This window comes from Eptatretus burgeri, chromosome 13 (assembly GCF_056783735.1).
Source record: "Eptatretus burgeri isolate ZD-2024b chromosome 13, Ebu_testis_v1, whole genome shotgun sequence".
Taxonomy (NCBI): domain Eukaryota; kingdom Metazoa; phylum Chordata; class Myxini; order Myxiniformes; family Myxinidae; genus Eptatretus; species Eptatretus burgeri.
Window position 1 is genome coordinate 59,231,117 of NC_140973.1, and position 17,803 is coordinate 59,248,919.

Here is a 17,803-nt window from a genome sequence, read left to right on the forward strand (position 1 = left end):
TTATTAGTCTTCTCCATAATCTCATTTTGAACACTGTTGAACATTTGATGACAAAAGAACAAAAGGTCAAAAAACAATAATCATAATAAATAAACTTCAACATAACTAGATGTGTGATGGCATTGCAGTCGATTTGAAGGTTATCTCGATTTTCAGAAAGCGTTTGATAAAGTTGCACATGGTTAGAAATCAAGATTTCTTTGTACTCTGAAGAAAAAGAAGAACAAACAAAAAAAAATTGAATGTTTTTCAGATGACAACCACAAAATTGTATTTTTCAGAAAACACACCTGAAAAGCTTTTTCATACAGTTGCAGGGCATCGGTGATGGAAGCCACTGGGCTCAGCACGTACCACAGGTGGGCGGCGAAGGCTCGCTTCCAGTCCAAAGAACCACAAACATTCACGACCCCTTTTGAAGGTAGGTGCCATATCTGGAATGTGAAATACATATACAAAATATGGAAACCTTTCAATTTTGTTGCAGCACTGGATTCTGATTACCATACTTTGTTACAGGGTCGGTGCTGCTGAAGCAGTTCCATGGAGAGGGTAAAACTGGGTGGTTTGCCATTGCAATATCAACAGTAGTCAGGGCAGAAATTTGGCATTTGTCCAGGGTGCTGGTGATAGCTCACCTCCTCTACGAAAGGACACCCAGTTTAACGTCCATCTGAGGGACGGAACACACATACGATGAATCACCCTGCCTGTGGCTACACAGTTTAGAGGCGAGTGTGCATACCTTCAGGCCATCCTGCCAGCACAGGATAGTTCTCACAATTACAGGCACAAATTGCAAGTAACTGCATTTGCACTCAAGTCAAAGCAAACTTGGAAATCAATTTGTTTTCCCCGATCTAAAATCATTCATTTGCATTAAAAATATACTTGGAGAAAGACTCACTGGCTTGCCGGCGAGCAGACTAAAAACACGTAGACGCGTCGGCAGGATATGGAGATCCACACCAAGCTTGGCCCACTCTGCCAGCTGCAGGGACAGCAGCTGCCTTGTGGGTTCACTACCTATGGCCTGTGAGAGTAGCAATGCCAGCCTATGGTCCCCTGCACAAGATAAAAATGAGGCACAGGTAACCTGACAAAACATCAACGCATCGCTGACAAAGTGCCTCAAAATTAATCTGCACACAGAGCCTTCTCATCTCTACTGGACTGTTGTCCAATTGGACTACGACCACACAGCAAGCCCAAAATAAATGTACCTGCACCATGTGCCAGTTTACAGGCCCTGGAGACCTGCCGTCCACTCAGGCAGCTGAACACGCCTTCGACGGGCATATGTAATCCCATGGCAGAAACTTCTGCCTCAACTGGCTCTTCGGCTGCCCTTTCCAGCCAACAAGAGAGTGCCTCCCTCCGCTCAGCTTGCCGTGTGTATGAAGCCACGGAGCCAGGGACCAGTTCCTCGTCGTCAATCATCTCCGTTTCATGTAGATGCCCCCACAAGGCCTCACAGAGAGTCCAAACAAGCCTCCACTGACGCTGTACATCTGCAAAACGAGGCCCAATGGCAAGGAAAAAAGATCGAGCAGGTGGCAAACTTAGAAGAACAAAACAGCATGAAAGCAGCACATCTATGCAAAACCAACCTGTGGGGTCACTTTCCAATGGCACCAAACCCTCAACCCAATGACAATAACGACGAATAGCCTCAATGCCTTCGCGTGGACGGAAGCCTGGGCAAGTCCTGATCCACCGAGGACTCTCTTCTTGGCTCGCCATCTCTTCATGGTCACCGTCGTCAAGCAGCACACGATCGCTCTCTTCAAGTGCGATCTCCAACTTTTCACGCAAAGAATCCCACGTCGGCACACCTTGTCCTGATGGTCCCAGTTTTATATCAACAAACTCAACCCACACGCGAAACCGAGAGTCTGTGAGACTGTCGGGAAGGAGGGCAGAGCACCAAAAGCTAAAATTATAACAAAGTATAAACTGTTGACATTGCAATGTTGAAACTGGAAAGACCAAGTCAGAATGAAATATTCCTTTAAACATCGAGTCAATCACTTGTGGAATCACAATTTTGGAATATATTCCCAAGTTGGAAGATACCTCGTTCATATTAGGTGACAAGTTTTTTGGTTTTTATTGAAAGGACATTTTGGATACAAGAGTTGTACTACATATAGTATCAAAATCAGGCCTCCCACTAAAATTGTCAGCAATGGAAAAGCCCCCTTACCGTTTTGGACGGGTCGCAGCAGCAGGAAAGAGGCTCAACGAGAGACCATCAGTGTCCACGGGAGATTCTGCATCTTCAACACCATCTTCTAAAGGTACCATCTCAAGCTTGTCCCCAGAGTGGCAAAGAATCCAGCCAGGGCCCCAACCCACACGAAATGAGCGACCCATGAACAGTGCAGCATCTGCGAGACATCGCTCTCTGCCCTGCACGAGTGACATGGCGGAAGGCACGAGACCACGCATGCACGTCTTTGCCAAAGGTCTTACTTCATCACCATACAACTCTTCCTGTGATGGAGGCGGCTGTGCAAAAGAGGGTCTGGGGATAGCAAGGGAGGGGGAGGACAAGCAAAAAAAAAAGAAAAAAAAAAAGAGAAAATTCATTACTGCAAGATCCTGGCAAAAAAAAGAAATAAATTTTAAAACCTGGGATCCCATCTAATCAATTGGCCAACGCCTGTACCGTCACCTGGAAATTGTGAAGAGTCCACGAGGCTCAAAAAAGGAAGAGAATGAACCTGGATAAGACTTTTGTGGTATAGATCGTGCATTCAGAATACGAAGCTGCAATGGGGTTTGGCTGAAGGTGAGCCCTTTTTGTGACTCTGCCATCTTGCTGAGCACAGGTAAATCTAACCACAGAAGGAGAAAACGAAAATGCAGATACACCAAAAATTTACATTACAAAATGAAAGTGCATGATTGAGCACAGCTTTTACCATAGTTTATAAACCATTTATCTAGATACTCATAAACAGTGGTGACATGCAGGTAGGTGGGGGGAGGGGGGGTAACACACCTGCAAGGCAGCCCTGGGCGGTGCTCGACTTAAACCGCACCTCAGACAAAGTACCAGGCAAATCGCTCACTTGACTGGCTTGCCGGGGAAATTCGTTGAAGGCCAACGACAGTCCTCCTTCGATTCCATCCTCAGCAAATGATGCCTTCATGACCTGAAGAAGTATTTTGCCTGCACTAAGAAAATGATCCAGAGATAGATTTCCCTCCCACCATCAATGAATCACCAACAATGGAACAGGTCAAAAACATCCCACAGCGAAACATGAAAAATATGCTAATCCCAACAGATTGACACAAATAAAAGTCATTGTGAGAGTGTGTTCCCTCCATAACCCCAAAACTATATAACCGAGCAGCCTGAAACTTTGCATGCTTGCAAAGAAAACTCCAAGGAAGTGCAAGAGTGAAAATTGGGTGTTTGGGTTAATTAAAACACCCCTTTTGAAGATAATCAATGACCTCATCAAATTGTATCCTTAATTAGGCGATCCTCGGCCACATCGCTGTCTGAGGTCTGAAACCACCATGTTTTTTGGCTTGGATGTAAGCTCCAAATTTTAAAGTATCAGCAGTTCCGACTCCCCCCAAAAAGTGTTGATTTGTCCAATTCGGACATTGCATGGGGGTTTCCGGGTGCATCGTTGTATCGAGGGCAATTGGTAATCGCTTTTCAAGCCAGGTGTTCCGTTGGAGTGCTTGAGTGCTAAAGCCACTTACTGTGCAGTACAGATTGGGATGCACAGTCGAGAATGACTACAAGGTAGGAGGTACGTATGCAGCACACACTGACGTGGTACATATGGGGAGATTTGGATCTGTACAGACTCTCCGTGGGTGTGTGGACATGCCATGTTTGTTATGAGTGCCGTGGTGGCAAAGTTTCATCCCGTATCTTATGGAGGTTCTTTCAGGTTTTCCTTTGTCCTCGTGCCCGTTTCTCAAGCAATTGGTGATCAGATTTGCTTTACAAAGGTTGTACGTTTGTCTTTGAGAGTTTCATTGCAAAATATATTTGATTATGCCCGATTTCCAAGCCGTTTGCAGTATTAATACGTTTTATAAATCACAGAACCAATTTTTTTTCCACCCATCACATGCAGCTGTTTAAAAAGAATAATGTTTAGAACATCTCCCTGAAACGTCTCTGGGTGTGCACTGCCACTCGCCACAGGGCGAATCCCCCTTACCTGTGGCTAATATTTTAAACCACCCATTAGCCACTGTGGCTAATCCATGTTTTAGTGTTTTTTTTTTTTTAACCAGTTTTAGACGAATTTTGGGTGATTTTAGCACAGAATTCAACCTTCGTCGAGACGGCCACCATTTTGTATGTTTTGATTACGGGAATCACGCGTGATTTCGTACAAGCTTATATATAATAACTTTCGTAGTTTTAAACTAGTTTCTAGTAAAAATTAAAAAAAATATAAAAATATCGACCAAAATTACGCACGATTCCCATGATTCGAGTCTCAAAATTTTATTTCAATTTTTTTTTCCGGAATGATTCGGCGCTACATGCTTCGTTGGGTCAGTGGTTGCCAGATGAGTTTTGACACAATCAGTAGTAGTACGAGTTTGTTTGGATGAGAGTTTGTTTGGATGAGTGAGTTTGGTTGGTTGGTTGGATGAGTGAAGTTGATGGGTGACATTGGTTGGAAGTGTGAGTTTGATTTAAGATTGGTTGGATGAGTGAAGCTGTTGGGTGAAATTGGTTGGATGAGCGAGTTTGACTGGCATGAGGTTGGTCCAATCCTGGTCCACAACCACCCCCATCCCCTACTACCACCAACTAAAGGCACAACAACCATACCCCCCCACACACACACACACACACACACACACACACACACACACACACACACACACACACCATCCCTCACAATCACCACCTCCCCTGATGGTCGTTCATTCAACCAATCTCACACGTCAAACTCGCTCATCCAACCAACCTCACCCATCCGCCTTAAAAGTAATTTATTATTTCATATTGCCAAAAAAAAAAAAAAAAAAAAAAAAAAAAAAAAAAAAAAAAAAAAACCTTTGAATAAAATATGTGGCTATTTCCTTTCTCCTGCGGCTAATCATTCTAAACCTGGATTAGCCAGTGGCCAATTCCTTTTGAAAGCCAGAGCACACCCAGCGTCTATATAAATGTAACGTTGTTTTTCGGTGAAGCTACTCAAGGTTTCTGGGTTGCATGCAGCCTGTACTGTAGTCGGTAATCACACCAACTCCAACCTGATTGACTCCCAAAAAATTGCCAATATTTACCAAGTGCGTGTGGTGTGGTGTGGTGTGATGTGATGTGATGTGATGTGATGTGATGTGATGTGATGTGGTGTGATGTGGTGTGATGTGGTGTGATGTGGTGTGATGTGGTGTGGTGTGGTGTGGTGTGGTGTGGTGTGGTGTGGTGTGGTGTGGTGTGGTGTGGTGTGGTGTGGTGTGGTGTGGTGTGGTGTGGTGTGGTGTGGTGTGGTGTGGTGTGGTGTGGTGTGGTGTGATGTGGTGTGATGTGGTGTGATGTGGTGTGATGTGGTGTGATGTGGTGTGATGTGGTGTGATGTGATGTGGTGTGATGTGGTGTGATGTGATGTGGTGTGATGTGGTGTGATGTGATGTGGTGTGATGTGGTGTGATGTGGTGTGATGTGGTGTGATGTGGTGTGATGTGGTGTGATGTGGTGTGATGTGGTGTGATGTGATGTGATGTGATGTGATGTGATGTGATGTGGTGTGGTGTGGTGTGATGTGATGTGATGTGGTGTGGTGTGGTGTGATGTGATGTGATGTGATGTGATGTGATGTGATGTGATCTCCACGAGTAGTGGGTGGGTGTCAGAAGGTGAAACAGATACCGATCAGGTGTGTGTGTGCATGCATGTGGGAGTTGCTGTTGTTGCCTGCCATCTCCACTTGTAGATTGGGTTCATCAGGAGGTTGAAACGGAGACCAACTCGGTCTTGGTGTGTGTGTGTGTGCTACACACAATTCCGATGAAACTCGACCACAACCTTTATCACAAGTGATGTACCAAGGTTTGTTCTTGGCATAACAAAACAAAAAGCTATTTACTTTCTTCTCCATTATATATTTTGTGGGTCATCAATGCCTCCCAGTGGTTGCCTGATCTTATCCAGCCACCACCAGGTGAGTGCCCAGGGGTACTGCCCCAATGTTTAATATCTCTGAAGTTCTTCATCATTCTTCAGCTTCCTGGATCTTCTCACTTCATTCTTCAGGTCTTGATGTTTGGTCATTTTCTTGATTTCTGCATCGTTTCGTCCAAAATCATTGCTATCAACACATCAATAAGTAATGCCTTCTTCACCTTTTTTCTACCCAAGTATGATATCTGGTCGCAATGCTTTGTTGTCGATGTTCACGACCGATGGGAACACGTGGAATGAAACCTGGTGTTGGCTTCGCGGTTGGGGTGTGGGCTTGGGATCTTCGGGTCCTGAGTTAAAGGCCCGTTGGCAGTTGAATTAACACTAGGGAGTTGACTCAGCCTGTCATCCTTCCGAGGTCGGTGAAATGAGTACCAGTGAAGCAGCCAAAAAGGCTGCACACAAAGGGAAGGGGTATCAACGGATTGATTAAATCTGGTATTGGTGTGGCGCAGGCATGATGGGCCGAATGGGCTCCTCCTGCGCCGTAATTCCTTGTAAATTAGGTCGTACATGAGCAGTAGGTACTTCCATGTTTTCAGTGATTACTTTTGGTTCATGCTCCCACAAATTTTCTGGAACTGGGACATCAAAGATTTTGCACATGTGATAGCGGATTATAAACTGTTGTGTCATGCGTATAACTGTTCTGACATTAGTTTGTTTTTTGTGTGTGTTCGGTCATATTGCATAACACATTATTCTCTTTAATAACCCCATCTCCCCTTTCTCTCTTTTTTCTCATCTGTCTTTCTCATCCCCATCCTCCTCCCTCGGTACATCACATTTGGTGAGGCATAGCTCTCCCCACCTCCCCTGCCCCCTCCTCCTCTCTTCCCCCCTTTCTACCACCCCAGCTCTTCCCCCTTTCTACCACCCCCGCTCTTCCCCCCTTTCTACCACCCCCCGCTCTTCCCCCCTTTCTACCACCCCCCCCGCTCTTGCCCCCCTTTCCTACCCCCCCGCTCTTGCCCCCCTTTCTACGACCCCCCGCTCTTGCCCCCTTTCTACGACCCCCGCTCTTGCCCCCTTTCTACGACCCCCCCGCTCTTGTTTCATACGACCCCCCAGATCGTTCTGACTTTCTAGATCCGCTCTTCCCAGATCCCTTTGACTCTTGACCCCAAGATGTTCTCTTGGATCGCCAGATCTTTTTCCACTTTCGCCCCAGATCTTTTTGACCCCCCCAGATCGTTTTGACTCTTACCGCCCCAGATCGTTCTATAATAACCGCCCCAGATCTTCTTTTTATGCGCCCCAGATCGTATTTTGATAATATTAAGCCAGATGTTGCACGATATATTAAGATCGCGTATAGGATCATTCTTTGATCTTCCCCAGGATCGTTTTGCGATAATAGCTTCCCCAGATCTTTTACGATAATAACCCCCCCCAGATCTTAGTTGTCTTAGCCCCCAGATATTGGTATAATAACCCCCCCAGATATTAATTTGATATTAACCCCCCAGATCATTGGTTTCTCTTCATACCCCCAGATCGTCAGTTGTGATATTACGCCCCAGATCTTGGTTTGTATTTCCCCTTTCTTTGTTTTGATAATATAACCCCCCAGATCATTGGTGCTCTTTCATACCGCAGATCTTGGTTCTTTGCCCCCAGATATTGAATTTTGACCTCTTACCCCCAGATCTTGGTGCTCTTCGCCCCCAGATATTGATTTTTCTTAACCCCCCGGATATTGGTGACTCTTACCCCCCGATGTTTGCTCTATAACCCCCCCCCGGAGATATTGGTTGGCTCCTTATGCCGCCCCAGATATTGGTGACTCGCCGCCCCCAGAATATTGTTTCTACCACGCCGATCTTGGTGACTCTTACACCCCAGATATGAATTGTCTTGCAAGATCGTTTCTTAGATATTAGCTCATAACCGCCCAGATCTTGGTTGATATAACCGCCCCCAGATGTTGGTTGCTCTCTTTTTAAGATCTTGAATTTATATATGCGCCCCAGATGTTGGTTGACCTCTTTCTTTAGATATTGAATTTTCTCTTCGCCAGATGTTGAATTTGACTCATTATGCCCAGATGTTAATTTGTTGACTCTTAGCCCCAGATCGATTGATTTATATGCCCCGGATCATTGGTGCTCTTAACCCCCCGAATTTGGTTGTTTATATCTTAACCCCCAGATCTCTTATGAATTTTTACTCTTCAACCCGATCATTGGTTGACTCTTAACCCCCCCAGATATTGGTGCTCTTCTTGCAGATATTGGTTGAATTTATATCGCCTTTGAATAATGGTCCACAGATATGTACTCGCCGATATTGGGTGACTCTCGCCCCAGATATTGGTGACTCTTAACAACCCCCGAATATTGGTGGCTCTTCTACCCCGAATGTTCGAATTTTATACCGCCCCCCAGATCATTCGCCCTTTCTATCCCCCCTTTCTACCAATATCCCCCCCACAATGAGAATAATGGGTTGCATTGAGCAATGGATGATAAAGATGTTGATCACCTTACTTTTAGAGAATAGGCTGAGGAATAAACAGTAACAATACCTGGATAATACATGACCCGAAACCCATTGATGTGCTCCTAAACTTAAAATACGAGTGGGAATAGAATGCAAAAAATAAAATAAATAAATAAAAACAAGAGTGAACACATCTTTACATCATAAAAACATTAAAAATACCAGGCTTCATACTAGATCAGTTTGACCTTCGACCTCAAACCAAAGAATATCCATGCTCTACCTGTAAGCGATGGGTGTTCATGCTAAATGAGGTAGCAATGTGCTCAGAAGCATCTGCATCATCCAGCACCCATTCGGTTTCTGGGATTGGTTCTTGTGTGATGTCCACCATCTCACTATCCGCTTCCACCGGAAGATGTTCCTCATTTGAGCCCTTCTGAAAACCCCACACAATATTAGTGTGAAAAGGTATGGTTGTGTATCACCACAAATGAAAATCTTTCACCGCCTCTGCTGCCAGCTATGGCTCAACTCCAAAGGTTATTTCACTGGAGGATGAAAAATGTCAATGCCACACTGAAACCACCCCCCCCCCCGCCTCCTCCTCCCCATCCCAACCACCACCTCCAAAATCCCGAAGAAAGCCAAGCAATCATTATAACAAAAATCAACCATTATTAGCCCAACATCCAAATAAAACAGTTAAGACACCGCCTCACCATGGTCAAAGGAAACCATACTGTACGATGAACATGGCTTTATCTGATAACATGATGGAAACTTTACCAGCATCGGGGGTAGTTCACCCTCCTGTGGGGCGTCCGGCATCGTCTGATCTTGCTGAGACAGACGTGCCCTCTTGACATCTGTGATGGCAGCAGTGCCTGCGGGGAGCATGGCAGAAATCCCATTTCCTGGCAAATGTTCGTCATCCACATCATCTTCATGACCCGGCAGACCATACTTTGAGAAATGGCTCACCTGCAGGAAGTGGAGAAAGTGTTTACAAGATGAAATGACAACATCTGGCAACAAACCTACACTGGTTTGTCATAGTGGAAACAAACAAAAAAAAAAGCTTCAAAAATTACACTCAAATGGATCAATTAAATTTAATCCAGGTCAAATGAACAGCATTCCATTCACTTTCGCATTGACAAAACAGCATAAATCAATGTCGGATATAGAGGAATAACCAATTTATAATACTCTGTAAAGTGCACATGGCATTCTTCTGGAGAGTGATCGCCAGCCAGAAAGAGAGTTGGCACTGTGCCGACAAGAGGGTTAGCAAGACGGCAAAGACAAAAGCAAAAAATATCTGCTTTGAAGAGTTGCTGCAAAAAAGAATTGGTGACCATGGAATAAAAAGCCAAAATTTTAGGAGGTAAAAAAAGAGGCAGAAAATTAAAAACAAAAGTGTAACAAGGTGATGAAGTATCAAAAAAGGGACATTCAGGTGTGAATTACTTCAAAAATCCAAGATCCAGTCTCTGGCTGGTAATCCAGGAAGCGGGTACCCTGGCCCAGTGAGACCCTCTCAAGGCGACGTTGATAACCCATGGTGGAAAGCCGCTCTGGATTTTTAATGACCATGCCAGTCGTCTTGTCAACAGGCCACACACCGAGGAGTGTGACCTCTGCCCTCCTGCAAGCACATTTAGCACCCTTTGTACCTATTAAAACCAAGAGTCAAAAGCAAGGCACCACTTATAAATAAAATATCAAGATAAAAAAAAAAGTCTTGAACTGGAATGCAAACCATAATATTCAATCAAAATGCTGCAAATAAAACATGAGAAAAATAAAATAAAAGAAACCAATTGGAGCACAAAAAAGCCTTCCAACCTGTTCAGACCAATCCCCAGGGTGGGCTTGTCGTCGTCATTTGGATACACTATCACTTCCTTTCGCCGAATCTGAACAAGTGCATCGAGATTCAGTCCACGGACATTCATTTCTCCAGGAAATAGCATTGAACCGTAACCTGCAGGATATGGAGGAGTCTTAAAATACTACAAATTGTTATGACAAACAAATTGCCATTTTGCAGATGTAATAGACTGCCCATTGGCATCTCTGCAAGCAATGTGGGTGGGCAGGGAGGGGTAGTGGTTTAAATTTTATACTTCATAGAATACAAAATATGTTTTTTGCTCAAAAATTGCTTTGCACATTCCACATGAACTACGAGAGAGTTCGGAGAACACCTCACCCCACGCAATCTTGAAAAAAAGGACGTGGGGAAGGCATTATGTTTTGCCCAAGTTCTGCCAAACTGAAGGTTTTTGGAAGTGCGAACAATACTATTTGGGTGTGTGCCAAGCACGAATTCATGAGATTTTGGTGAAGAATCAGAATTTAATCCTTTGGGAATCAAGACAGCAGTTCAGAATCCATTCTCAAATTTTAGAATCACCCAAGCCGAGTGCGTGCTCAGTCTAACCACACGCACGCACACCCAAAGAAAGATGTAGGGATGGTTTCACATGATCATTTCTTGTGACCATCCCTACCTTGTTTACATAATTTTTGGAGTAACATCCTGACATCCTTTTGCATTTAAAAAAAAAATACTTGTTTACATTTTTCTTTCAGAAATTTTTCCCAGCCACCCCTCTGAATCCCTTCCTATTCTTTTACAAAGAATGTTGTTTTGCGTACTTTTCGGGGAATCCTTTAAAGCTATTAAAAATTCGATCAGTTTGCACCTTTGCACTATAAAATGCCGTCAATTGGTGTTTAAAACAAGTTTGTAGCTTAAACCAATTTTAAGCTCGGCTGTCAGAAAAGAGGAAGAAGAAGAATGGCAAACGGGCACTTTTGGGTTCATTTTTCTTGTTCAACGATGATGTCCAAAAGTTTAATGAGTGTTAATAGATGGGGAATTCTCTGCAGATGATGAGAAGGTAATTTATAGGTTTAAAAGTTCCATCTTGGTAGATTTTTTTTTGGAGTATTTATGTTGTGTTGAGCCAATGGAGTGTCCAAGCCATCCCGACATAACAAGTCCACAGACTTCATGATGATTCAACTGATATAAAATAAAGGTTTTATAACCCTTTTGAACCCCAGCAGCAGTTTTACCAGTTGCTATTCAGACCTCCATATACCCGAGCGGATGGATTTTTCTCCAGGAAGCACCAGGGTGGGGAAGCCGAAAGTCCAAGGAAGTCAGGGTTCAAAGGGTTAAAGACTAAAATTTTTAGTATTCTATGGAAGTTTACTGCTGTTGATGCAGCATATTTTATACCACCTAAACACATTACATTAATTCTTCATGTCCGTTTGTGTCCTTGATGACATCCTTAAACACAACACGTTTTCTTGTTGGAATAAGAGACAGTCTGAAAAATTACCATACTCTGTGCGCATGCATACTCTGGACGACATTACAAACAATTTGCCAAATTAAGAGCTAAACCCCAGGTTCACATTCAGATTTGTGTTGTAGTGTTCAAAATCTAATATTCAATTGAAATACAAGTAGTTCCTCAATCATAGATCGACATCTGGCAGGCAGAGCGCACAAGTTGCTTAACCCCGCGTTGTGCTACATGCATAAGGCCGAACAAGAGGTTTTAAATGAGTCAAATGCCGTTGCTGCAAGAAGCAGAATGCAAATACTTATTCTAATGGCAGAAGTCAAACCAAAAACATTAAAACAGTACTAAAGTAGTACGCATACATGTACGACTGCACAGAGGTACATATCTTGTTGTGGAGCCAGGTGTCGGCGGTGAGCACGACCGCTTGGTGGAGCAGGAGAGTCGGCTCCACCGAACACCCAGAATCTAGATCGTGCTTCTCGGAGAACTCCGAAAAGGCACGGGTCCATTACTTACAGGACCGTGAATCGCCAATAATTCGGCCGCGTGGAATAGGGTTAATTGCCAGCTTCAATATACCTAAGTATCCACGCGGCAAAGCTCCCGGGAAATTCACACCCTCTGCAAGCCTCGAGCAGAACGAGCCGTTATGCTCGAACCGTGCGTAACCCGAGTGGATGGTTACCAAGACCCGTCGGTCCAAATACACAATTTACTGTTTCCCAATTTCGCAACACGCACCATGCTCGGCCAACGAAAGAAACACAGAAACGAGCTGGAACATTTAATAGGGGATTTATTTATAATGGGTGAGGGGGGGGGGGTAGGGAACACACAAAGAGCAGAGTTATCACGACTAAGCAAGGCAAATAATGTACAACAAGAAGCACTTAACAATTCAACTGAAGCAAGACAGGCTCGGACACAGACACAGAGACACAGACACAGACACAGAAATGGACCCCGTCAGGTCTTTATTGAAAGCTTCCAGCTCGAGGACAGGTGAGCTGGAGACCAGAGCCTGTGCTTGGACCTGTCCACCTAGTGTGGTCTTCAACGATCCGGCTCGGCGCGACTCGAACCTGCAACACGATGCCGCTCCAAGCACCAGGTACCGCGCTCTCCAACCGGCGACGCACCAATCAACCAAGACCGAGGAGAAGATCAGAGGCGATGATGACCCAGGACCAGACGAACCAGCCAGCTCCAAGATCCAAGACCCCCAAGACGATGATGATCACCACCACCACAACGCTCCGAGCCTGGCGTTCCTTTTTCCTCCGGGGTGAGAAAAATCGCCATCTGAGGCGCTCTCCACCCTCATTGGCCGGGGTGCCGTGGGAGAGTCAGAGTCACTCTCTGTGGCCATCAAAACCCTCATTGGCCGGCGTGTCATGGGAAAGTCACTTTCTGTGGCGCGATTGGACAAGGGGGCACGCCCCTGCCTTCCTGGGCGGAGTCCCGGTCTGAGGCGATGTAAATCTCTGCCCACGTACGTGGCCGAACACACGTGGGCAATGGCGTCGGTGTGTGAAGTGAAGGAGATTTGTTGTAAACGAAACTCCGCAGCGCACACATGTAATTCCCGTTAGACCCAGGTAGGGGGGCCCGAACTATAAACACACACTTACCGATATAACTGTTCTATAAGGACCTGAATGTTGAGTGCTCATGGCCACCAGATTCGTAACACTATTAATCTATGTGCAAGATTACAGGTGGGCGCAAACGTGAAAGCATGACGGTACATTTGAACTATGAACACAACAGAATAGTAGCTGACAAAGAAAAAATGAACACTATTTTTCAGGGAATGGCATGGCCATCGAATTGCATTGTATATCAAGTGAACATGCCTTGCAGAAGGAAATTCAAGTAAAATATTCTCACCTTCTCGCCCAATCGTGAAGTTGGAAACAATGCAGTCTCCATCATCGCTGGTAATTTGTGCAAGTTTCTCCAAGGATGGTACAGTATAATATCCATACCTCATCAATGTAATACCTACAAAAATAATAATAATAATTTTTGTTTTTTAAATTATGGATTACAAAGCATATTGAGAAGCAAGATGTGCTCAAACATGAAACATCAACTCCTTGACACAAATAACAGCAAGAAACCAAGAACACCTGCAGGATGTGGAGGTTTTTCTACTTCCACTACACCTTCCTCCTCCTCCTCCTCCTCAAGTGCAGAGTTCTCAAGTAGTGACGATGATCCTTCGCTGCCTCTCTCATTGCCTATAGACCCTTCTACGCCGGCTCTCCTGCACACATCCAGCTCCACAATGGTGTTATCAAGCGAGCCATTGAGCAAAGTACTTGCTGGGTGCGTATTCCGAGTTCCACTCTTCCACAAATCTTCCATTGCCGCCCCACCAGGTGGTGTTTGCAACTCCTTGCACTCGTCAATGTCACCATTGCTGCTGGGAATAAGAAGAGAAGGTAAAGCTTTGAGAATGGAAAAAAAGAAAAACAAAATCAAAATAAAATACAATTCAAAAGGAACAAAATGGTACGGTCGATGGAGAAAACTGCACCTCAACCCATTGACTTGTGATGCAGATGAAAAGCCATCATCATTCACAGTGTACAAAGGAAATAGGGAAGTCCTCTTGCCCTTTATCACCAGTTTTTTAACACTCTTGCTGCACGACAGGAAAAACAATTTATGAATAAGAGCATGCGCAACAAAACACTTTATAGGAGATACAGTAAGACAATATGCAACCGACAGCCTAAAATTACGATTGCAAGAGAAAGGAAACATCATCTTACCGTGGCTGGAATGTGCCATTGGCCACAGTGGGCTCCTCATCATCAAGTCCATCAAAGAGTTGGGATTTGGCAACATCAGATGCTTGCAAAGGTCGAGGCCGCAAGCGTACAGCTGGTCGCGGCGTCAGCCTGTGAGAACTGGGCGTTGTGAAAGCCCTCTGGGCCACGGGGTTAGTTGGCTTGACCAACTGTGCACAACAAAGAGGAAAATAAAAAAAATAATGGAGCAGGGTATGGAAAATAGGGATCAAAAATAATAAAAGAACATTATTTGAGAATAAATTGCAAAAAAAATAATAATGAGGGAATCTCCTTGCACCTCCTCTGGCTTCGGAGGATTGGACACGAGGTTCTGAAAAAGTGGAGAGTCCCCGTATGGGCTGTAGACAAGTGCCATCATTTGCTGCTGAACTGCAGCCTGCTGAGCTGCTAAGCCTGCATTGGCTGCACCTGTACAGGTGCACACACAGCGTTCAAATTACAATTGTTGATTCAGATGTGCTTTAAGGGTGTCATTCCAAAACTGAAGAAGAGAATTTAAATCAAGACAAAGTACAAAGTACAGAGCGAGTCAAAAGTCGCATTATCCCCTACATTCTACAAGCATTGCACGAGTGCTTAGGTGCAGGGAACATATATGTACGGGATGCATGTAGGGTTAGAAACGGGGACAATCAAATGAGCTCCATCCGACCAATCATCCATACATGTACTTTTGTCGATCTACTAGATAATAACTGACGTTTCATGTCCATTGATGAAGCTGTTCAAGACAAATAATTAAGATTTTTGTTCAATCCAAAATTGGCTGCCAGACCTGGTGACAATTATTCGTGAACACCCGAGTGTCCAAGGCTTGAGGAACGTGTGGGTGAAGTTTCCTATCGATCTGTCAAGCGGTTCTGGAGAAGAGGATTTTAAAAGATTTATTCTTAAAAAAAAAAAAAAAAAAAAAAAAAAAAAAATCAAAAATATCATCGCTGCCAGACCATTTGACCGACGTTGATATTTACACCACATATTCCCCAGGGTGAGGAGATGATGCGTGTGGGGTTGAGGATTGATCTGGAAAGCCGTTCTGGAGGTGTTTTTTGAAGATTTGTATTTTCAATCCAATATGGCTGCCGAACCACGTGACAAATGACAAATTTATATTCTGCCTCTAATTGGGTAGGGGATCAGGTTTGTGAAGTTTCAGGTTCATCGGATAAGGTGCATTTTTCTATCCACAATGGCTGTCAAACAAAATGACTTATGACATCATTTTCACACGATATACAGCAATGGCGTGAGATATTTGTGAAGTTTCTCGTCGATCGATGAAGCGGTTCAAGAGAATGCTTCTTTTTTTAATATTTCCCTTCAATCCAATATGATTGCCACACCATGTGACGTATGTCGTCAAAGCGGAGGGAACTTTTTGTTCCTCATGGATAGGCGGTCATACTTGTAAAGTTTCACCTCTATCTGTTCAGCCGTTTCAGAGAAGGTTTTTTAAAAAAAAGGTTTAAAATAAATAAATAAATAAATAAGTAAATATGGCTGCTGAACCGTGTGACCGATGACGTCAATGTTTTTTTCTGTCGACCAATGTATCCAGAGATGACCCTCAAATTTTCTGTTCTGATTGAATAAAGCGTTCTACGTGTCAAATTTTGGCTGGGATAGCACCCTCATTGATGTCATGGTTAACAACACTCATTCTCCATCGGGAGTACTTGAAATGTGCTAAGTTTAATTTTTTTCCATGGAGCAGAGGTCTAAAGTTTTTCCTTTTTTCCAACATGGCTGCCACACCAAATGACCAATGTCATAATCATCATTAAAACATGGTACATGAGCCTGTGGTGGAAATGTTATTTTAATTGGGCAAGCGGTTGCAGCGAATTTGAAATTGAAAGGGAATCACGGAAGGACAACGTGAAAGCATGATGCCTCCGGTGACATCGTTGGCAGAGGCATAAAAACCGTTGAACATTTGAGCTTTCATATTGCAGATATATATTCCTCATGACATCATCTCAACCTGATTAGATGACGGCTGTGATTGGCTGAATTATGTTCCCATGGCAATAACCAACTTGGCTTGTGTACACGACATTCAAAAACCAGTCAATATTTAACTTTCGCATCGATTCCTCATACCACCCAAAAGGTGGGAGACCAAGAGTATCAGCTCCTTATTAATGTTCCATTACATTTGCATTCAGCTTGGGTCTTTCTTAAAATTTGAGAACCTTATTCAATTCTGAACTGCTGTCTTGATTCCAAAAGGAACAGATTATGATTCTTCAACAAAATCTTATCAATTCAGCCTCGTCACAAACCCAACCTGCTCAACTACTAGTCTCATCTGAATGTCTAACCTTTTGAGATATCCTGGACACAGAAAAACGGGTGAAAAAAAAAACCTCCATCAGTCCTCAGGTCAGGGAGCATGTGCCAGAACAGCACGTCGCTGCGTCCACTTTCCGCCGGTACTCCAGGGGCCTCCGCCTGGCCATCCCCCAGGCAGATGCCAGGCCCATCCCCATCTCCTTGAGATGATGGTCAACCTGTTGCAACCATGAGGCATGTGGTCGACCCACTGGCCTCCTCCACTCATGAGACTCCCTCGCTGAGAGAATCTGGTGAGCAGGATCAGAGTCAGGAAAACGAGCCACATGTCCATACAGCCGCAACTGACGCTCACGGACTATGCAGGTAACAAATCTCATCAGAGTCTCTCTCAGCAACCGCTCGTTGGGCACAAAATCCGACAAAATCCGCGATAGCCAAGGATTCTCCGAAGAGACCTGGTACCAAAGGAATTAAGTCTCCGTCTCAGATCCTTGGTCAGAGTCCAAGTCTCGCACCCATAGAGCAAGACTGGAAGTACCAAGGACCTGAAGACTCGGACTTTCGTCCTCCCGCACAGGTACCGGCAGCGCCACACCCCATGATGCAGTGAATCCATGACTCCCCAGGCCCGACCGACGTCTATTGACCTCTGACTCGCAGCCAGCAGAGACATGAATATCACTGCCAAGGTAAGTGAATCTCTCCACGACCTCAACATCATCACCACA

At 44.4% G+C, this 17,803-nt stretch overlaps 1 protein-coding gene across 6 annotated transcripts in view; it reads right to left on the minus strand.

Annotated features, from left to right (window-relative positions):
- NUP98 (nucleoporin 98 and 96 precursor) overlaps positions 1–17,803 on the minus strand; it is a 59,701-nt gene that overhangs the window by 16,235 nt on the left and 25,663 nt on the right. For 5 of the 6 annotated variants that reach the window (XM_085852637.1, XM_085852638.1, XM_085852636.1 and 2 more), the window contains 16 exons: positions 15,055–15,185; positions 14,736–14,923; positions 14,498–14,605; positions 14,088–14,383; positions 13,846–13,959; positions 10,475–10,613; positions 10,097–10,274; positions 9,413–9,607; positions 8,907–9,062; positions 3,008–3,161; positions 2,678–2,840; positions 2,207–2,527; positions 1,611–1,903; positions 1,224–1,511; positions 908–1,065; positions 291–434 (listed from right to left, as the gene is read on the minus strand). In XM_085852637.1, the coding sequence (XP_085708763.1) occupies positions 291–434; positions 908–1,065; positions 1,224–1,511; positions 1,611–1,903; positions 2,207–2,527; positions 2,678–2,840; positions 3,008–3,161; positions 8,907–9,062; positions 9,413–9,607; positions 10,097–10,274; positions 10,475–10,613; positions 13,846–13,959; positions 14,088–14,383; positions 14,498–14,605; positions 14,736–14,923; positions 15,055–15,185 (3,026 nt within the window). The remainder of the gene's footprint in view (positions 1–290; positions 435–907; positions 1,066–1,223; positions 1,512–1,610; positions 1,904–2,206; positions 2,528–2,677; positions 2,841–3,007; positions 3,162–8,906; positions 9,063–9,412; positions 9,608–10,096; positions 10,275–10,474; positions 10,614–13,845; positions 13,960–14,087; positions 14,384–14,497; positions 14,606–14,735; positions 14,924–15,054; positions 15,186–17,803) is intronic. The other variant, XM_085852635.1, reaches the window with a different exon arrangement.